The sequence below is a fragment of the Cavenderia fasciculata genome, assembly GCF_000203815.1.
Source record: "Cavenderia fasciculata unplaced genomic scaffold Scf_EU5ZYIE01EUG8B-5, whole genome shotgun sequence".
NCBI lineage: Eukaryota > Evosea > Eumycetozoa > Acytosteliales > Cavenderiaceae > Cavenderia > Cavenderia fasciculata.
The window spans coordinates 834,439-856,684 of record NW_004457642.1 but is presented as its reverse complement, the minus strand read 5'-3'; the positions used below and the strand labels follow the sequence as shown (position 1 = coordinate 856,684).

At 33.0% G+C, this 22,246-nt stretch overlaps 9 protein-coding genes across 9 annotated transcripts; 3 read left to right on the top strand and 6 right to left on the bottom strand.

Annotated features, from left to right (window-relative positions):
- Window positions 1–377: 377 nt before the first annotated feature.
- On the bottom strand, window positions 378–943 carry rps11 (40S ribosomal protein S11; the record flags this gene model as incomplete). Its single annotated transcript, XM_004352367.1, has 2 exons — window positions 378–830; window positions 929–943. The coding sequence occupies 2 exons, from the start codon at window positions 941–943 to the stop codon at window positions 378–380; spliced, it is 468 nt and encodes a 155-aa protein (XP_004352419.1).
- Window positions 944–1,237: 294 nt separating this feature from the next.
- DFA_09765 (uncharacterized protein) lies at window positions 1,238–2,644 on the top strand (the record flags this gene model as incomplete). The annotated part of the gene is made up of 1 exon (XM_004352366.1): window positions 1,238–2,644. The coding sequence occupies one exon, from the start codon at window positions 1,238–1,240 to the stop codon at window positions 2,642–2,644; it is 1,407 nt and encodes a 468-aa protein (XP_004352418.1).
- A 67-nt stretch (window positions 2,645–2,711) lies between these two features.
- On the bottom strand, window positions 2,712–3,535 carry DFA_09764 (uncharacterized protein; the record flags this gene model as incomplete). Its single annotated transcript, XM_004352365.1, has 4 exons — window positions 2,712–2,723; window positions 2,747–3,154; window positions 3,231–3,355; window positions 3,418–3,535. 4 exons carry the CDS (start codon window positions 3,533–3,535, stop codon window positions 2,712–2,714), a joined length of 663 nt encoding a protein of 220 aa, XP_004352417.1.
- Window positions 3,536–4,586: 1,051 nt separating this feature from the next.
- Window positions 4,587–6,179, bottom strand: DFA_09763 (RapGAP/RanGAP domain-containing protein; the record flags this gene model as incomplete). Its single annotated transcript, XM_004352364.1, has 6 exons — window positions 4,587–4,696; window positions 4,790–5,057; window positions 5,150–5,352; window positions 5,442–5,703; window positions 5,827–5,933; window positions 6,026–6,179. 6 exons carry the CDS (start codon window positions 6,177–6,179, stop codon window positions 4,587–4,589), a joined length of 1,104 nt encoding a protein of 367 aa, XP_004352416.1.
- Window positions 6,180–6,827: 648 nt separating this feature from the next.
- On the bottom strand, window positions 6,828–8,830 carry DFA_09762 (Arf GTPase activating protein; the record flags this gene model as incomplete). Its single annotated transcript, XM_004352363.1, has 3 exons — window positions 6,828–7,517; window positions 7,600–8,500; window positions 8,631–8,830. 3 exons carry the CDS (start codon window positions 8,828–8,830, stop codon window positions 6,828–6,830), a joined length of 1,791 nt encoding a protein of 596 aa, XP_004352415.1.
- Window positions 8,831–9,408: 578 nt separating this feature from the next.
- DFA_09761 (ankyrin repeat-containing protein) lies at window positions 9,409–14,053 on the top strand (the record flags this gene model as incomplete). The annotated part of the gene is made up of 6 exons (XM_004352362.1): window positions 9,409–10,382; window positions 10,459–10,933; window positions 11,018–11,242; window positions 11,297–12,174; window positions 12,482–12,688; window positions 12,763–14,053. The coding sequence occupies 6 exons, from the start codon at window positions 9,409–9,411 to the stop codon at window positions 14,051–14,053; spliced, it is 4,050 nt and encodes a 1,349-aa protein (XP_004352414.1).
- A 398-nt stretch (window positions 14,054–14,451) lies between these two features.
- DFA_09760 (uncharacterized protein) lies at window positions 14,452–15,342 on the bottom strand (the record flags this gene model as incomplete). Its single annotated transcript, XM_004352361.1, has 1 exon — window positions 14,452–15,342. The coding sequence occupies one exon, from the start codon at window positions 15,340–15,342 to the stop codon at window positions 14,452–14,454; it is 891 nt and encodes a 296-aa protein (XP_004352413.1).
- A 962-nt stretch (window positions 15,343–16,304) lies between these two features.
- Window positions 16,305–20,334, top strand: DFA_09759 (threonine ammonia-lyase; the record flags this gene model as incomplete). Its single annotated transcript, XM_004352360.1, has 5 exons — window positions 16,305–16,313; window positions 16,407–17,141; window positions 17,228–17,550; window positions 17,688–18,233; window positions 18,324–20,334. 5 exons carry the CDS (start codon window positions 16,305–16,307, stop codon window positions 20,332–20,334), a joined length of 3,624 nt encoding a protein of 1,207 aa, XP_004352412.1.
- A 586-nt stretch (window positions 20,335–20,920) lies between these two features.
- Window positions 20,921–22,230, bottom strand: DFA_09758 (uncharacterized protein; the record flags this gene model as incomplete). The annotated part of the gene is made up of 3 exons (XM_004352359.1): window positions 20,921–21,105; window positions 21,891–22,092; window positions 22,159–22,230. 3 exons carry the CDS (start codon window positions 22,228–22,230, stop codon window positions 20,921–20,923), a joined length of 459 nt encoding a protein of 152 aa, XP_004352411.1.
- Window positions 22,231–22,246: the final 16 nt, after the last annotated feature.

The window sequence follows — 22,246 nt, the reverse complement described above, 5'->3', positions numbered from 1 at the left end:
AAATCAATAAAAATATACAAATTACAAACTTTTAAATTAAGATTATATCTATCTATCTATAAGATCTAATTCCAGGACTATTACTAAAGTAATATTTGAGGAATATTCAATATAAATTTATTATAAATGATCAGATGACTTCTAGTTCCCTCACAAGACTAAATCCTTATTTCCACTTTTGGTTCAACAACAGGAAAACTGGAAATAAGGATTCATCAACCTGAAACAAAGAAATAAAGAAATAAATAAAAAAAAGAGATCAACTAGAGCAACTAGTTGTTGTGTTCAATGCTCTTTTAGAGATACACAATATTGATTACAAGTGAGGTTATAAAAAAAGTACTCTTTATTATTAATAGGATCGACTAATAATAAATTTAGAATTGCTTGAATTGCTTCTTGGTGAGCATGCTAGAGTCGTGTCTGATGACGTTGAACTTAACAGTCTTGGTGAGTGGTCTGCATTGACCAATGGTAACAGTGTCACCTTCCTTGATGTTGAAAGCTGGGGAAGCATGAGCTGGGATGTTGGAGTGTCTCTTTTCAAAACGGTTGTACTTCTTGATGTAGTGGAGATAATCTCTACGGACAATGACAGTACGCTTCATCTTGTTGGAGATGACTTGACCCTTGAAGATAGCACCACGGATGGAGACATCAGAGGTGAATGGACACTTGTTATCAATGTAGGTACCGTTGATGGCTTCAGCTGGTGTCTTGAAACCGAGACCGATGGCCTTCCAATATCTAATACCTTCACGGGTCTTAGTTTGGGTCTTGTAGACTCTACGTCTGAAAATAGTATTTTGCTTTTGGAAGGCTTTTTCTGACTAAATAGTAGTAGTAGGGGCAGTAAGTAAAGGAGTAGTAGTTAGTAGCTGTTTGGAGGAGATATCCTGCTCTGTCTCTGGGTTGGATTGATAGTTACTTGTACGTCAGCCATTTTGAAGATACTCTCTTTAGATACAACAGCGTAAAAAGGATCCACTCAAATGCTGATCTCTTTCTCAAAGCAGGTGAGTGAGGAACGACTGAGCGCAGAGCTGTCAGACCTTGCAAAAAATTATAAAAAAAAATCGAATCAATTAAAATTTGATTTTGTCAATAATCGGGCAAAAATAATTCGTCCTTAAAAACCTATGACTAAAAGATGACTACAACCTCAACGCCATTTACTAAATAATAAATACGTATATATATATATTATATATACAGAGATACTTACTAGTATAAATCCATGATACCTAGAATTAGAGGTTTATTTAATTCTTTTAAAAAGGTTAATGGTGTAGCATCTAGTTTAACGACATCTTCACCTACATCGTCGTCGTCGTTGTCATCATCAATACCTGCATCATCATATAAACAACAAGAAGAAGAGTATTTACAAAGTGATTCAGAATTGACAGATACATTTAAAGCTTTTCTATCGACACATACCTACTATCATATCAATGCACACGATTTCATCAACTTTAAATACTCTTTGGCACCACCATCTTCACAACCATCGATTGCAGACTATGTAAAATTACGTCATGAAAGTGATAGAATCCTTTGTCTACTAGGTGTAAAAGAACCGCCACAATCATTATCTACAACTTCTTCTCAGTTTAAACATCATCATCAACAACATCAACAACAAGAATCATCAACATTAACAATGGAAAATATAGATGAAGAGATTTCAAATTATTACAGACAATTAACTTTGATACCCTATTTGGAACAACAAAATACAATTACAAATGTATTGGATTATCAGATTCATAGACTATTTCAACATGTACACGATACTGGTGGCAAAAATTGTTATCCACCTCCACTTGTAACTGCCGATCAAGAAAAAGGTTCAATATCACCATCAAAGGATAACATTTATTTTAGTAATACATTGGAGAGTAGACTAAGAAGAACACTTCGAATCAAGCAAGAAAATATCGAGGGTAGTGTCATTGACCATCCCTACGACAAGTTTAGTCTTGTCATTAAAAAGTCGTCCATCGATCACGGCGAGGCTGGTTATGGTGTACACGTCAAGGGATTAGTGTCACCAGGAACAGTATTGGCCATCTATCCAGGTGACACTTATACTGCCAGCAATATGGATCATGCTGCCATTCTTGAAAATGAATATATGATGTCACGGTATGACGGTACGGTGATTGATGGAAGAAGTTGGTTGAAAAAGGTGGACATGTCTATCTATCGATCCAAATACTTTTCAGAGACTGGTACTTCAGTGTCAGAGGAGGAACTTTTAAAGTATCGTAATCCTTTTGCCATTGGTCAATTCATCAACCATCCATCGGAACACAAACAAAACCCAAATTTCCCACATGCCAACGTCATTGGCATCAAATACAATTTCCCACAAACATTCCCAGATCATCTCAAACCATACATTCCACATACATCAGTGACCGACACCAACTTTTTCCGTGACAAGAATATTTTTGCCAAATCCTACGTTCTCATTGCCAACAGATACATCCAAGACGAAGAACTACTACTCAATTATCGTTATAATCCAGCCAATCCATATCCACCTTGGTATTTCCAACCAGACATTTTAGAAGCCAAAAGAAGATGGGGCAAGGTTAACAAATTCTCTCTAAGACCATTCTTTGATAGAATAAATTAATTGATAAATTACGCAAATATCGATTAGACAGACTACTACTATCTAGTTTGTCTGTTCTTCTTTTAATTTATTCAACATTCTATCCAATTGCAACTTCATAACTGGTTGACCACGTTTGGTTTTCTGTAAAAATTTTCCTGAGTCTCTCTTTTTCTTTTGTATATTTTGTTTAATCTCTACTTTTTTCTTTTCAAATTCTGTTCTCTTTTGTTCTCTTTCAGTCTTTTCTTTTATAAATTCTTTATGAGCTTCTTCAATTCTTGTTTTAACAGATTTTTGTCTTGGTTTGATGGTAGTATTGGTGGTGGTTGTGGTAGATGTGGTGGTGGTGGTGGTGGCGGTGGTGGTTTGATCATCAACTTGATTGTCTTGATTTGTTTCATCATCTTGATTATCGTTTTCATTTTTTGGTTCTATTATTGGTTGTTTTGGTTTTTTGTTATTATTTTTTTTTCTATTTCTTCGGCTATCAAATTCATCTGTATTTGTTTTCGCTGCTCCAAGTGCAAACTATTTTAAATAATCAATGTATTAATAAATATTCATAGATATATAAATGGTCATTGAATAATAATGATTTAATTACTCTTGACATTGGATCATCTTCTATATCATTTTTGTTATTTTGATTATTTTTGAATTGATCAGTTATCATTTTCTTATTTTCATATTTTGATCTAACTCTGGAATCTTGTGCATTTAATAAATTTTCTACAAATCAAAGATAAATAAGTATATGATACAAGGATATTATATTTCGTTCTTATTCTTACTCTTTACTGGGATATATCTTGTTGAAGGAGAGTTTTGTCTGAGAAACTTGTCAACTTGTAATCCTCCTTGTGAGTTTCTGTTGAAACCTCCTCCAAAAGGTCTTTTATTATGATTCATGACTATAATAGTAGTAGTAGTGGAGATTGAACTAGTTGGTTAGTAATTTGTTATTTTGTTGGTAAGAATCTTGTTGTTGAGGTGTGATAATAGCAATTTTTAATCAGAAAAAAGGAAAGAAGGAGGCAGCATCTACTTTGCACGTGACACAAACGACTAAAAGTATAAAAGAACAATACATGTCTATTCAACAATAACTATTCTTTTATACAAGCGAGAGTGGGTAGTGGTAAAGCAGACTAAAAAGACTGAATGCGTAAAAGGAGATCAGAGAGTATGCAGTGTTAGTGCCTCTCGATCATCCAATCACAACAAACAGACAAATGTAGTGTCAACATTGATTAGGTTATGTCACTCTCTTTTGTTGTTATTCATTCATCGCCGATTTGATGATGCAAACACTGAGACCATAAGGTAGGGGGTAGGGTTAGGGTTAGATAGTTTAAGCGATCCCTAATTCTAGATATATCTTTCCTGAATCATCATGTCAAGATGGGTAGGTACTAGTCACTAATAACATGAGCTTTATATATACATAGTATAAACTTACTTTTGTTATTTCTTTAATATTTGTATATTATATAAATATATTTCTACTCGACAGAATGATTTAAAAAAGCGAAGCATGAGGTTTTGAAACTAAACATTACGTTTTAAAAAATTGCATTCATAAAATTTTGATGAAAATTTATTATCATTATTGTTGTTGTTGTTTAGACCAATTGAACATTTATATATATCATATTGTGTTATTATTGTTATTATTATTATTATTATTATTATTATTATTATTATTATTATTATTATTATTATTATTATTATTATTATTATTATTATTATTATTTGTTGTTATTATTTATTATGGACTAGGATTCTTGTCGAGGTTGTTGGTTGGTTTATATACTGCATTATTGTAATTATTATTATTATTAGGGGAGGGAGACGGAGATTTGAGTGGATAGAGAGAGAGAGAGATGATAGTGCATAGGGAGTGGATGAGGTGGAGTGGTATGTTGGGTGTGATAGTACTATTAACAAATTATGTGAATTATTATTGATTCCATTTCGCTTCAGCTACATCTTTCAAGAGTGCTTTTCTTGTTCGTGATAATTTATTCTCCAAGATTTGTGCCGAATAACTAGCCTTTTCAGCATTTAATACTAGAGAGAAAGAGAGAGAGATTATAGTGTAAATATTAAAATTATAATAATTATCATCAGTTGATGATCAACTTGGTTTGTTGTCGGGCATACATTTAGCATAAAAGAATTCTTTAAAAGATGGATCTTTTTTAAAGATACCATTATTTGGCATGGCCGGTCCAAATTCAGGGACAGAATCTTTGGAAACGACAGCAAGTCTATAGTATCTTTGGCCTGGATCAGATTCAAGTGTAGTTGCCTTGACAACCAACACTACATGAACTTGACGAGAACTAATGGTTGTTGGACGATAGATTGTATCACCATCTTGAAATACAATCACTACAATATCATTTCCAATATGTCTTTTTCTTTCCAACTAAGAAGGGAAGGGGAGGGGGAGGGGGAGGGGTAAGTTGATGAATAAAATGTCGATCTAAAAATGATGATGATGACGACGACGATACATACTTGTTGTTTATCCTTTTCATTGAATGGAAGTAAACTAGATACATGATACATAACTTCATTATTATTCCATCTCTGATATATTGAGTGAGTTCCAGTAGTTCCAGTTCTAACGTCAAGACCTGCTCTAAAATTGGGCCATCCATTCAATTGTACTCTTTCTCCAATAAAATCTAAAAACTCTTCAAACTCTGGACTTGCATCAACTGTCAAATGAGAGAGTTTCATAAATTAGTATGGCTGTGATATATTATGACATCGTTTGTTGTCATTTGTTGTTGTTAGTAGTAATTACCATTTGCAAACATTTCATCTTCTTTGGTTTGAGCTTCTTGAGCATAGAGGATACCAAATTTGAACCCCTTTATAGTTTGCTTTTCCTCCAAATTCATGAGTGCCTGTGGTAATCTTTGATCAGAGATTAACTTTAGATTGGATTGAGTATGTTGTGGTGATATCGATCTTAAAATATCGTATGGTGATGGTCCTACTCTAAATATTCTTCTCCACCATGTTGGTTTTACTGTATCTGATGATACCTTTACTCTTTGATTGCCCTACATATATGTATAACAAAATAAAATCAGTATCAATGAATGATCGACCAATCATGAGTTATATATATATATATATATATATATATATATATATATATATAATATATATAACACAACACATACAGTAGATGTTCTGACTAGACCGCTATAGTTTTTAGAATCACCATCTAGAATGACAGATATAGAGATTGGATTGTCAGGTGATGCTGTTGACAAAAAGTTTAAGTGATCTAGTTTGATTGATAATGATATGTTGTTAGTTTAACGTGTCTATACTATTTCTATTATCTTCAAGATGACGATCACTTGAATCAAAACCTACCCTTGTTTAAAAAGTGATCTCTGTAATATAAACTGTCGTTGTCTGATAGATCAAATACACCTTCCAATAGGTTTGGCACAGCTGTACAATCAAATAACTTTGGTTCTTCATCGTTTGAACCCTCTATTCTATATCCTACAGATGGTGTTATCATGTTTACCATGGTTGTTGTTGTTCTTTTCTTCTTCTTCTTTTAGTATTACTATATTCTTGTTTGGTTGTTGTTGTTGTATATTACTGTAATAATGTGGAGAAGAGATGATGTTAGTTTAACTCAATTCTCTCAGTGCCACTCTTTACAGATGAATGGATGAATGAATGGCCTACCAAAATAGTGTAAGATCGATCTATTGTTTGTACTAGAATTTCAATCTCTCTACTACTACTATTTACTACTACTACTACTATATAATGTTCACTTCTACTCTTCTTTGGTCAAACAGATCGATGATTTGTCGTTACTAATTAACTGTCGCAATCAATCGAGTGTGTCTATTAATTAGGAGAGAGGAGGATAATGATCTTCTTGAGCTTACTCTATTATTGATACAGGAGGAGGTTTACTATTTTTATCTCTGATATAGGTCGACCTACCTACCTCCTAGGTTGTTTGTCTTTTTTTTTTTTTTTTTTTTTTTTTTTTTTTTTTTGAAGGACATCATTTTTGGGGGGGAGGAATTGTGCAAACTCATGAATCGATCGAATCTTGTCTCTTTTTTTTTTTTGATTAAAAGTATTTATCTCAATAAATGTTAAATGTTTTATTTGTTGTATTGCTGCTATTGTATTGTTGGTTTTTGATTTATTCATCCCAATTATCCCAACCATCATCATTACCGCCAGCACTGCTCTTTGTTGCTGTTGCTTTTAGTTGTTTTCCGGATTTCGTTGGATTACTCTTATTGTTATTGTTGTTGGATTGTTTTTTAGGAGCATCATCTTCACCCCATACCCAATCATTTTGTTTGCCTTTGCTACCTTGATCATTGTCGTCGTCATCATCACTGTTGTTATTGGATGAATGCTTGGAAGATGAGTTTGATGAAGAGTTTGATTTTTTGCCACCTTTGACAATTTTAGGTTCATCCTCTTCTTCCTCTTCATCATTATCCTTTACATCCCATCCAACAAATTCCTCTTCTGAAACATTCTTTTTCTTTTCAAAAGAGGAAGATGATGATGATGATCTACCACTGTTATTATTATTATTATTATTATGGTTATTATTATTGTTACTACTACTATTATTATTTTTGTTGTTATAGTTTCCGCCATTATTATTATTATTATTATTATTATTATTATAGTTATTATTATTGTTGTTATTATTATTATTGTAAGAATTGTAAGAGTTGTATCCACCTCCAGATCCATTATAAGAGTTTTCACCTTCATATCCATTGACAATTTCTTTTGCCTTTTGAAAGTAGGTTGTCATTAAAGATGATGCATCTTGAAGTAAAGTACCATCTTGTACCTTTGATGAGACAGACTAAATAAATAGATAATTATCAAATTAGTATCAAATATATATTAGTGGTGGTTGTTGTTGTATTTGGTATATTGATACTTACATTGGCAACAGTTGATAGCTTATTGAAACCTTCACCAATAAGAGACATACCATACTCCAATGTAGAGTTGGAGTTGTAGTTGTTTGATTGATAGGAACCTCCACCTCTCTCTTCACCATGATAATCAGCACTTGAAATTGATCTGGCGTTACTAAATTGTTTTAATCTGGCAGAGTGATCGGAATTGTTTCCTCCACTGTTTCCATATCCACCGCTATTGTTACTGTTTCCATAACCACCACTATTGCTACTGTTTCCATATCCACCACCACTATTGCTGTTGCTACTGGATCTTGAATTACTGCTAGAGTTGTATCCTCCACCATATGATCCACTGCCGTTATTGTTACTGCTGTTTGATGATTGGTTGTAGCTATTATTGTTGTTACTACCACTATCAGATGAGAATGATTTGGCACCAGTATTATATCCACCAGATGTTTTAAGTGATGATGATGAGGATGAAGAGGAGGAGGAAGAAGATGGAAGTTTCTTTGAAGAAGACGAAGAAGAAGAAGAAGAAGAAGAAGTTTTTAAAGATGGTTTTGGAGAAGAAGTATTTGCACTAGCATTATCCCAATCATCCCAACCTTCAAAACCTCTATTGGATTGTTGTGAAGATTGTGATTTCTTTGGTGTCTTTGTTTCAGAGGACGACGACGACGACGAGGAAGAGGAAGAGGGTTTTTCCTCTGGTTCTTTCCAAACCTTTGATTCTGCCAAAGCAAGAATCTTTTCCTTGTATAATACAGCACCTCTATTGTGATACTTGCTCTTGATTTCAATGCCATCGGGTACACCATGCTTTTTAAAGAATTCCTTTGCCTTTGCGTTACCACCTTGACTCATCATTTCTAATTGTTTATCTGACCATTGATCCATTGTTAAACTACGTACAAAACTATATATAGGTTAAATAGGTATATAAGATATAGATAGAGTATATCAAAAACTATTAGTTGGTGACTCATCATCATCATAATAACAAGATGTAAATCTTATTATATGTATGTGTGTTGATTTAAACAAACCTTAAATGTACACCTAAACTTCTATGAACACCACTACACTCTAAACAAATAAAGATACCATAACTAACAGAAGCCCATTGTGGATTAGCAGCTCTATTACACTCAAAACATACTCTGTTTGATGGATCTTCATCCTTTAAACGTTTGAATACCTTTTGAGCTCTTTGAATGTTTTCTGATGCACTATTTGAAAGTGACATGATGATGATGATAACTATTAAAAATAATAATAATAAATACTACTGCTATACTATCTATCTATCTATTTTGGTTTGGGTTGGGTAATGAATAAAAATTGAAGGAAGAAAAACAGTCATCAAAAGGTCGAAGAAACGTTTGTGGAAATTTTTTTGTTTTGAAGCAATAATATCCCAATTTAGGTTGCTTTTGAATCATATGAGTATTTCACTCTTACTTAGATATATTTATTAATTAATTTTATCTTTTCATTTTTAACAAAGGGTTCTTTAAGATGTTCACATGTTTACTTGTCGTCGTCTAACGATTTTAAATTATTTAATTATTTAGTTTAGAAGGTGGTATCCCAAAGATGGAAGCATTTTTTTTTTATTTTTTTTTATTTTTTTTGGGTTCATCACCTCAGATTCATCCGCGTAGTCCTCTAAATTAATGATACTAATAATAATGTTTAAATTATACATTCAATTATTTATTACACACACTTTAGTATAGAGATCGAGAATAAAGATATATAAATCATCATCATCATCATCATCATCAACATAATAGGAGAGAAAGGGTGAAGCAAAGCAAAGACATGTCAACACCAGCTCATACCACCATCGACAACTTGTCGAATAGTGATACATCTTTGCGACATTCTACTACAGAATCAAAGTCATTTGCTACACCATCATCAACGTCATCATCATCATCGTTGTCTTTATCTTCATCTCACAACTCTACGATTTCATTGATTGGAAGTAGCAATAGTTTGGATATTAGTTTACACGATCCAGATGGAGAGATTGATAGTATTAGACAAGATGGAAAGAAAGTACATCCTACTACATCTTCACATAACCAACAACTATCCTCTTCATTACAATCTGGTTCTTTACCATTTAATCGTTTACATCATCATCACAACAACCGTCTTTTTAGTAGTGATACTACCAACAATCATCACAAGGATATTAAATATTTAAATACCTCATCTTTAAATGTTCAACAACTACAACTACAACAACAACAACAACAACTACAACAACAAAGATTAAATTATCAATTATCACTTCAAGAAGATAATGAAGATGCAATATCTATTGCTTCACCTCAACAACAACAACAACAACAAGAAGAAGAAGAACAAATTCTATTTAATTTTAATGATTTGGCATATGAAATCATTGTGTATATATTTAAATTTTTGTCACCATTTGATCTAAGACTATTGTCGAGTGTATGTGGTCTGTGGTCTGTATTGTCAGCTGACGATAGTCTCTGGGAGGAGAAATGTTTATCTCAATGGGCTTGGATGAAAGACATTTGCCATGAAAAGAATGCAAATATAAAATACAAAGGTTGTTCTTGGAAACAGTTTTATCATCGTTGGTGTACAGATTATCTCAAAGAAGCTAGTTGGTACAATTATAATCTTACACGTGACGAAGCCAACGTTAAACTAAAAAATATGTCAAAAGGAACATTTGTCATTCGAAATAGTTCAAAACCAAATAACCTTGTCATTTCTTATAATCTTCATACAAAACCAAATCATTTACTCTTATAGTATGTAGAAATAATAATAATGATAGAAATAGAAATTAGAAATAATCTTATTAATTTAATTTTTCTATTTATTTAGTGATATGGGACCACATGTAGGAGTATTCCTAAGTGATGATGTTGGTAGAATATATCCAACTGTAGCAGGTTTGATAAAAGAAAAGAAAAAGTTTTTAAAGAGACCTATATCGACTTGTGCTCACTTTGATTTGAAATTAAAAAGGAAAAGAGATTATATTGTTGGCATTTTAAATTGTTTTCAAAATAATGATCAATTATCCTCTACAACAACCGCCTCCACTACCACTGTCATAGATGAACATACACAACTACAACAGCAACAACAACATCAACAATTACTCACATTAATGCAAGATAAATGTATTTTACATTTGGCTTGTAAATGGGGATTTTTAGATTTGGTACAAACCATTGTTTCAAAGGGTGTCAATGTAAACCTTGCAACACCAAAAGATGGAAAAACACCTTTACATTGTGCTTTAAATTTTATTCATGGTGAACCAAATACAAATGATAGATTAAATCTTTTACTTGTAAGTAGAGAGAAAGAGAGAGAGATAGAGAGAATATAATTTGTATAGTTATCGATCACTGTTTATTAACATTTGTAATTTTAGTATTTATTATCAGATGGATGTGGATCACAAGTCAATTTATTAGATCATAAAGGTAGATCGGCAATTCATATTGCTGTTAAACAACATCAAATAGATTCAGCAAAGATGGTAGAAATATTATTAAATAATGGTGCCGATGTTACAGTAGCTGACCATCGAGGTCTTTATCCATTACATATTGCAACAAAAGAAAATAATCTTTCAATTGTTAAATTATTATTAAAGGTATGTAATAATATTAATATTAATAATTACAAATATATTAATATAATTCCTTAGCACCCAAAAATAAATGTAAATTGTGAGATAGAACCCACTGTTTTATCAAAAATGGAGGATAATTATGGAGATAGTGCCTTGCATATTGCATCACAAAGTAGTATGCTTCCCATTGTAAAAGAGTTATCAGAGACAAGTGGTATCAATATCAATCAACTCGACAACAAAAATCGAACAGCACTCCATCGTAGTGTGTTGCGCAACCAAGATTGGATTGGCATGTCTAGATTTGGAAAGCCATCACAAACATTTTTTTCACATCAAGTTGTCGAACAACTCTTTAAAAAGTCTATAGACCCAACCATGTTGGATTGTCACAATCGTTCTGCTCTTCACCTCTCTATTGAAAAGGGACATCTTCAAAGTACAAAGTTTTTAGCTCAAAAGGTTAAACAATTACAACAACAACAACCACAATCATCTTCTTCATCATCGTCATCTACTCTGGGTGAAGGAACATTCCTAGACAATATCAAGAATGATAATATTCCAATACCACCTCCAACACCTCCAGTAGTCCGTATCCATTTTAATGACCAAAATAGTAGCAGTAGTAGATCACTAAATATGACAACAGAAATAATGAACAACGATGATGATGATGATGATGATGATGAAAGTAGCAACCTAGACAACAATTTAGAAGAAGAAGAAGATGTATTTTCAATTGATAGTTTAATTGAATGTATAGAGATTGGTAGAAGATCACAAGATGTACAAAAAGCCTATGAAGATTTATCGTATGCCATTCTTTGTGGTTTCAAAGAGATTACATTGGCTCAGTTAGACCATACCATCTCCAACCACTACAAAAATATCTTAACAAATATTTTAACTATATTTTCTAGATCATCCGATAATAATCAACCATCATCAATGTAATATTTTGTATTAGAACGAGAATAAAAAAAGAATTAAAATTATAATAATTATTATAATTTTCACCACCCCAAACCAACAGCCAATTTAGTTTTTATTTATTTGTTTATTTAAACAAGTGGAAGTCGTAGTTTCTAGTTTTCACCTTAAAATTCGTAGTTTTACTTTTCAACAAGAGGGAAAGAGAGATAAATTCACAGTGTAAACATTATTATCTGTTACATACACAAATCATATAACTATCTATCTATTCTTTATTCTATATATATATTTTCTATTTCAATTCAAGTGCTGAATGAATATTAGATTATACTTTCGTCAAATCGAAAATGTCGAGTACAAGAAAGTATTATTATTTGTACCTTTTACCAATGGAAAAGTAAAACAACTCTATAAACTCATTGCAAAGAGATTCAAATTAAATAGAAACAACTTTTTGATATGTACAGAGGATTCTTTTGTTATTCCACCAAATGAAGATATTTCAATCATTAAAGATGGTAGTCATATTTAGTATGTAGTAAAATTCAGTTCAACTGTTGTCTATCATGATACTTACTTACTTTTTAATGTTTCCAACTACATAGTGTATCAGACAAGGATGATTTATTAAAATCAATGTTGGATGAAGTACAAGAAACTGTTGAAACCACTGACAATGACGATAACAAACAAATTAGCTTAACAAAGAGAAAGAGATCAAAGAAACAACACCAAAAAAAGGAGAAGAAATCGTCGTCGTCTGCCAACACTCGTAAAGCCTTAAAGAACAAGAAAAAGAAACAAGATTCTTCATCAGACGATGAAAAGTCATATGCATCAGATACCACATCAGATTCTGATTCTGAATCTGAATCTAAAGTTTCTTCGTCAGACTCTTCAGACTCGTCGTCGTCATCATCATCATCGGATTCAACTGATAACGAAATGAAAGATGTATCAAGATCTGATTCATCATCTGGAGAAGAAAAGCCAAAAAAGAAGAAAAAGTTGATAGAACAACCACCACAACCATTACCACAAATGGAAAAGGAGAAACCTGAAGAAATTGTTGCCAGATTAACAGTTGCAACAGCCAACAAACCAACGCCAACAACAACATCATCAATTACCAATAGTTATGGTTTGAGAGGAAATCAAATGCTCAAAAAGCAAGCAGAAAAGGATGTTTACACAAACAATAGTTACTTTATGAAGTATCAAGATTATTATGAAAAGGACCAAACAAAAGAAACCGTTACCAAAGACTATTCAAAGTACCCAAAACTCGAATTTCTTCCGTCGGTTGGTGATACAATAGCATTCAAGAAACACGTCTTTGTCGACTTTAATCTCAAAAAGTCTGGATACTTGGAGGGAATTGTCGAAAACGTTTTGAATGAAAAGGCACTCTCTATCAAGTTGATCAATTACATTGATGAAGCAGAATCACTTTCCCACGAAATTTTTACAGATGATGGTTTGTTAGAGTTGGAGACTCATCATTTAATCGAACCTGTCATTATCAAACAAGTTGATCCATCGAAAACCAAAGATACTGAAAAGAAACCATTATTGTTGGCAGCAGTATCATCAACCCATACTACTCCAAGTACACCACAACAACAAAAGAATGATAGATTTAAAGATTTTCAATTCATTTCACCAGACTTGCCACTTAGACAACAACTCGTCGATCAAGATTCATCAGTTTCTTCTCAAAATTCATCAACTTTACCAGCAGGAGAAAAGAGAAGAAGAAAGAGAGCTGGTGTAGGAGGAGGAGGAGGTGGTACCCTCATTTCAAAATTGGTCCAAACTTTGAGAAAAGAAAACAAGAATGAATCAAATACTACTACCAACAATGAAAATACCAACAACAACAACAATCAGGAATAATTTAATCATTGATTCCTTTTTTTTTTTTTATCATCACTCAAAAAACATGATTGTTTTTACCAATTCATCATTCCCTTTAATATCTTTTATGATTTATATATAATAAATCAAATCATCCTACTATACTATTCAAATTTAAAAGAATAAATATAAAAAGAACAATATTTATAATTGTTTGGGAATCCAAAAAAAGTGGAATAAGATATACATATATATTCCATTCATTTATTATGTTTAGATCTAATGGTAAAAATTGGGTCAACCAATAATTAAAGTGATTGACTATACAATAGTATATTGACACGTTGAAAATACAGGAAAAAAAAAGAAATAGCTATTTACAATGATTGTTTTAAATGAAAAGGAGGAGAAAGAGTTGTACTAGACTAGTATGGAATTCATAAATTGGTGTTGGTTTGATCCAACAATGGATCTTGAACAAGGACTAGTTCATTGAGTTGTTGTTGTGATTGGTCAAGTTCATCGTTGTATTGATGTTGTTGCTGTTCTACAATGTTGGTATTGATATGGTGGTGATCCTTAAATGGTATCAATTTGTTTAGATAATTACTTCCAGACAATGATTCAAATATATTGGACATGAAATTATCTCTATTTTCTCTAGTGTGTTGTTGTTGTTGTTGTTGTTGCGTTTGAGTATTTACTTTTTGAATGGGACTAATTAATATATTATTATTCATGTTGATATTTATATTTTTGTTGATGGAATGTAAAGAATTAAATGATAATCTTTTTGTTGTTTTTTTCTTGTTGACGTTTGTTGATGTTGATGATGGTTTCCATAGATTGGTAGCAGGACCTTCACTGTCACTTTCCAATTCATCCAATGATATAAATTCAGTTTCATTTTGTTGATCTTGTCCATGTCCATTATTATGTGTTGTTGTTGTCGCTGGCACCATGGTTGTGATTTGATTATTATTTTTAATATTCAGGCCAGTATTTATGTGATTATTCTGGTTCTGGTTCTGGTTCTGGTTGTGATTGTGATTGTGATTATAGTTGATTTTATTGATGAAATTAATATTGATACTATCACTACTTAGATCTATAAAATCTCTACAATCTTGATCATCATCACTATAGTCGAATATTTCTTCGGTACAGTGAGCGCTTGAACATTCATCCATTGAAAAGTTATAGTCTCTATCTGCTCTTTCATAGTCTGATTCCAGTTCTCTATCACTGTCATCGATCATTACAAAATGAAGTGATGTTTTAGATACATGATTTGGTAAACTTGATTTTGATAAATGGATTTCATCCATTAATAAATAATATAATAATAAGGATAATAATAGTTTGATAATAATAATAATAATAATATGGTAGATTTAATATTTGTATGATGCTGGATGGATGGATGGATGTTCTTTTACAAAAATAAAATAAGGGAACAAACTAGGAAAATGATGCAGATGGTTAAATACTCAACTGGATTTTAGTGGAATAAACGAATGATTGGTTATTATATCCGAGAGGAGGAGGATGAGGAGGAGGAGTGGGTTTTTATTTATAAATATAATTAGTGACTGGAATAATAAAAAATGGCGGCAAATCAAAGGTAGTTGGTTAGTTGGATGAGTCAATGATTGCAAAATATTCTATTTTTGAAAAATAATAATAATAATTTTGAACAATGAGAGATATTAAACTAGAAAGATAGATAGTACGAGGAGTTGTCGACTGATAGTAGTATTAAAATATACTAATTAACTCTATCTATTTATATAAATTTATATAAATATGAGAATAATATAATATTAACTTTTGTTGCTGCTATTACTGCTGCTTCTGCTCATGCCGTTAATGTTGTTGAGCAATACATTTTGTATAAATATATATATGTGATGATGCTAACTATACGCTCGTGTTGACTGATTGACAGCAGAACAGAACGTAGTAGAGGTAGAGCAGCTACCACTACCACCACTACCAACACTAACCATTTGTTGGTGATGAAGAGATAGGAGGACGTAATACCACTATAATGTATTATTATCCCTACTTTTTTTGTGTTGTTTCAACCACCAAATTACCATTTTATTTTTTGGAACTTCAAAATTTCGGTTCACACTAAAATTAAGAAGTGATTTTTAATCAGATCCAAAAGGGAAATTAGAATAAAGAGCATCAATCCCTGTCATTATATATTAATTCGGACCGACAATTGTTTCAATAGAGATAGATAGTTAGTTAGACAGATAGAATCATATCATTTCTTTAGACAATGACAAAGGTAAATATATGATATGATATAATCACATGATCATCCCATCACACAATCTAACCTTGAATACTCCTCTACCTTACCTTTGTCCAATACCAATAGAAACATAGTAGAAATTCAAGTAAAGATAATAATAATAATAATGGAACCCGTAGCAATGGAGATGAGGTAATGGTCGATGAATCATCTTCCTCTTCTACCTCTTCTGATGTTCAACAGCAACAAGAGATTAAAAAGACAAAATATCATAATAACGACATTAACGATAACAACAATAACAATACTACAACTACAACTACAACTAATAATAATAATAATAATCATAATAGTATGATTAATGATATGAATAATAGATTATCATTTGAAAATGCAACTCCAATCGATCAAATGAATAATCCAATCGATATTTTGAGAGGATTTGATGATATTGGTAACGGTGTTATCAGGGACAAGGACGGAAAGGTAGATTTCATCGAAAGTGTAAATAGAGTATCATCTTATGTATCTACCTATCTCAAAAAGACACCACAACTTCATTATGAACTCCTTTCACAACTCTTTAAATGCAATGTCCAATTAAAGTTGGAGAATTTGCAATTGTTTGGTGATGTCTATGTTAGAAATTGTTTTAGTGTATTGATTGGAAACTATTTCAACCAGGTATCAACCATCAAGAAAGAACTCAGAGAGGTTGGAGGTTATGTTTCTGTCATGGATCCAGATAAATTTGACCTTCAAGCAACCTTTGCCGGTATAGTCCTTACTGCAATTCATCTAAAGATGAAATTTATCATCTATGTTGCTCCTGGAAAACTTAATATCTTACAAGTTGTTCAAGTAGGTTTAAAAAAAAAAAAAAACAAAACAAAGAATATTTAATTTAATAATTAATTAATTAATATTTAATTTAATTTAATTTATAGTTATATATGTGTCATGCAAGAGGAGCTAAAATAATATTTCACAAAGGTGATACTCAAACATGTTATCAAAGAGCCAAACAACATGCCAATGATTTACATATGGTGTTTGTCGATATGAAATTCAACCCACAGTTCTCTTTGATTGGTGCTGGAACATTGGCAAGTGAAATGATGGAAGACTGTAATGATCGTGATGCCATTATCATCCCACTTAGAATGTATAGTGTTGGTTGGAGTTATGTCTCTGCTATCTCTTTGTTTTACAAAATCAAACAACCAAAGATGAAAACTATTGTCGTTCAAATGATTGAAGATTTAAAAGGGTTCGTATTAGTACATTTAATAGTAGAGTAGAGAGAGGCGACCAAATGATGATGAGGATTGATTAGTATCAAGTCTTTTTTAAAAAGCGATGCTATATACCTATTCAAAATGGTAAAAAAAATTATATTTTTTTTAGATTATCAAATTCATTGTTTGCGTTTCAACAAACTATAGAAATTGAAGAGAGTAATCAAAAAAACGATCAAGACTTGAATTATAATGTCAACTCAAATTGTACAACTCCATTTTATTCACCCCCTTTATCCCCTTCTTCTTCTTCTTCTTCTTCTTCAAATTTAAATAATTATAATAATAATAATAATATCAATAATAATAGTGTTGATATTGAAGGTAAGGAATATAATAGACAATCACTTTTCCCAGATAGAGCTGAAATTGGTTGGTTGGCCCTTATTAATGATCAATCCGATCTTACAAACGTTTTTGATTCCTTTGATAGTAGAAATCAAGGAAAGTTTACAGTTGAGGATGTAAAGACCATGTTAACATCTATGGGTGCCGATATTTCAAGAAATAGTCCAATCTGTGCAAAATCATCATACAGTCAAACTGAATTTGTTGGTGAAGTAATCACACTACATTTTGCCAGTCTTAGTGGTGGAGAAAAGATATTCCAACCATTCCTAGAACAATTATCATTGGATAATTTATTATCAAAAAAGTAAATATATATATAGAAAAGAGATAAAAATAATTATTAATTAATTAATTTCTCTTCTTTTAACTCTTTTTTTTATTTATTTTATTTTAGAATTATTGATCAATTAGTACCAGTAACAGAAGATCAAGCAGCTATTGCTTTTATTAAATGTTTGGAATATACACATACTCTAACCAATGGCAAAGGATCAATCGCATTGGGTGGTCTACTATCGGGAAACATCAAATTAAAGGAAGATGCCAAGATTGTTTTGTTAATATCTGGAGGTTTTGTAGATGTAATTGATTTCCAAACCATTTTAAATTATGGTTTGGATATGATTGGTCAAAGTTTTGAAATTACACTCGATCTACCAGACAATACAACTGCTCTGACCAAAGTACTTCAGGTAATTGGTTCCAATAATTCATCGATTCACGAAGTCAACATGGATCGTTCTTGTGAGACTTTAAAGCAGTATCATGTTCGTACCACCATTCAATGCCACTCTAGAAACTTTGAACAACAAAAGGCAGTATTTGATAATCTCACACTACAAGGATTCAAATACACTCGATCGCCTGCTCCCTACTCCACTCAATCAGAGTTGAGTATCATTTCGCCTCCTCTTCCCCCACCAATCACACCAATCAACTATAATGATCGTCCACCAATGGTCAATATCAACATTGACCGACCACTGCTCATGGCAAGCACTGGTGTACCACAATCATACAAGCGTAGTATTCAAGACATTACAGTCAAATCGATTAGAGAAGCACAACAACGTATCAAACACATCATGTCACCAACCCCCATCTATCACAGCACAACATACAGTAAACTCTGTGGATGTAAAGTAACTTTGATGCTCGAAAACATCCAAAAGACTGGTAGTTTCAAGATTAGAGGAAGTTCCAACATGGTTCTCCGTGCCATTGAGCAAAGTGAGGAGAAGCCAGTTGGTTTGGTTGCTGCCTCTGCCGGTAACCACGCACAAGGAGTAGCATTGATTAGTTCAAAGGTCGGCCTTCCTTGCACTATTGTTTGCCCAGAATATGCCCCCGACTCTAAACTCTCAAATACCACTCAATATGGTGCCGAAGTCATTAAAAAGGGTAAATCTTTGGAAGAGGCTGTCAAGTTGGCAGAATCTATTTGCAAAGAGAGAGCATGGACGTTGGTGCGCCCATACAACGATGTTGATGTCATTGAAGGTCAAGGTACTATGGGTTGCGACATTTACGACAAAGTTCCAGATGTAGATACCGTCTTGGTCAATGTTGGAGGTGGAGGTATGATTGCAGGTATTGCCTTGTTCTTGAAGCGTATCAACCCCAACATTCGTATCATTGGTGTGCAATCAGTCAATGTATCCACGTTGGCCGATTTCAAACAAACCAATCAATTACGTTATATCGAGCCCGCAGTCCTCTCCTTGGCCGATGGTACCAACGTCAAAATGCCAGGTGGTGTTCACACTCAGGTTCTTCACGATCTCGTCGATGAGTACGTCACAGTCAGCGAAAATGAGATTGCCTCTACCATTGTCCATCTCATGTACAATAGTCGTACAGTGTCTGAAGGTGCTGGTTGTCTTGGTTTGGCTGCCCTTCTCCACCACAAGATTCAAGTCAGAAAAGATGAACGTGTCGTTGTGATTATCTGTGGTGGAAACATTGATATGTCTACCCTTCGCCAAGTCTATGAATATGGTCTTCGTAGTTTGGGTCGTTCCTTTACCATCCATCTCACGACGTGGGATTATCCAGGTAATCTTCACAAAATTATCTCATTGGCCGCCAGAGCCGAACTTAAAGTCAGAGAGATTAGACACATTCGTGGAACAGGTGACATTAATTGGAACGAGGTCACCATATCCCTCTCTTTCTACTCTAATTCTTTCCATCATCAAAACTTTTTCCTTTCTCTCTTGGTCGAGGAGGGACTCTTCCCCAAGGTGATTGGTCGTAAATATATCAAAGATCACGATACTGTCTACCAAATCTTTGACCGTTCAGGTGAACAAAAACAAAAGCAACTACAAGAAACCTTTAAAGAAAGACAAATCGCTTTTCTTGAAACTTATGGTAAACAAGCAAATACAAGTACTTTACTTTAAATCAAAATAGAAAAATAAATTAATCAGAAAAAAGTTAAATAGATTGTTGAAATGGCAATTAATTTATTGATTTTTTTTTGAGTTTTTATAATTAAAACTCCAATGTAAACGAAAGGGATAAAAAGAATTTGTATTAAAATGTAAATAAATGCTCTTGTGTTGTTGATTTTTTAACTTTTGCTGAGCAAAGATTCCACCTTGAAGTGACTGTGTTTCCAAAACCAGTACATTTGTATTGTCAGGGTCCAATCTTTGGATAGAAAAATGATATGTTGTTTCGCGAACGATAAGACTCAAGTATCGAACGTTAGTGTGGTTGATTGCTTGATCCAATTTATTGACCCCCTTTGGGCCACAGATAATACAAGTTAGATGGGTAGTATTGGGTGAAAGCCATTGCGTTTGGAGGGGGTCCCTGTAAATCTTTTGGTTGATTTGAAAGATTGGAAGGCCTTTTGCTGTTGGGTCTTTATCCAATGCTATTGTAAGATACTTGGTGGTTGGTGGGATCTTGTACAAAAATTTCCCTTCCAAATCAAGCAGCCTGATTGTTTCAAGATTAGGTGGATAGCTTCCTGATGAAAGCTCAAAATGCTTCCCTTTGAATTTCGAATCCACCAGCCAAACCAGTTTTTTTAAATGTTGAGGAAGTGGGGTTGCCATTGGTTGGCAGACCTTCTGCTTTAGTTTGACTAGTGATTGAGGAAGTTGGACAGGCTCGTCGATGGTTAGATGGGCGAGAGATTGTTGAAATACAACTCCTCCTAGTACCTTTTTTTTATCATATGATTCAATTGAAAGCTTTTCGATAGTGGATGGGATGATATTGGTTGCAATGGTTTTGAAACAATTGCAAATAAGTAGTTTCTTGATCGATGGGTATGACAAGAGACTGATTTTTCCATAAATCAATAAACTTTGTAGCACAACCAATTTCTCCAACAGTGGCATGGCACACCTGGATGGGACTTGTATGTTTGCTGACAAGATGAAAAGAATCTTGATTGAAGGAGGGATACTAATCTCGATACAATTCTTTATGTTTTTTGTTGGGTCCTGGTTGTCCTTGACGATGAGTTTCTTGAGCATAAGTAGAGCCTCTAGATCGATGAATTGTTGCTTTTTAAACTTCTTTTCTATTTAAAGTTGATCTTTAGGTTGACTAGTGAAGTTAATGAAAGGAATGTATCTCGAGGAGGGATCTCTCTCAGTCTCAGAGTGAGACGAGTCAGACTACTTGGCAAGAGTCCAGGGCCTAGTCCCGTCACAAACCCTTTCTTGAAGCTCAGATCGGTCAACGATACGAATTTGTTAAGATTCAAGTCGCTTAGAGAGTATGATTTCTGGACATGCAGTTGAAGAGACTTGAGTGATGTGCTTTGACCAAGATCCAACCCAAACGAACAAATTGAAAGTCGTTCGAGACGAGGCAAGAGAGCGATGGATGAAAGATCTGGTACCGCTTGGCCTCTCATGAATAGTGTCTCGATCGATGGTATCATAGATATTTAGAGATTTTGGTAATGAAGATGTCACCAAAACGGTTGTGATGTTACTTTTATCGACTCTATTATGTGCAGTGACACGGTTATGTATCCAATTTACATAGCCATCGTTATTGTCCTCTCTCGACAATAGGACATGTTGATCCGATATACTATTATCCATTATATCTTTGAAAGCGTTGTGGTTTAATCGAATTGCTGTTCCATTAAACTGTTGACCTACACTTCCCTTGTCATTGATTGCTCTTATTCTCTTGAATCGAATCAAGCTTCTGACACTTCCACGATATATCTGTTTGCAAGTCAACAACAAACATACTATATCTCCATTGTCATCAATCTTTAATATGATTTGTAATAATAATAAATTTGATAAATTTAAAATATTCATTTTTTGAAAAACTACA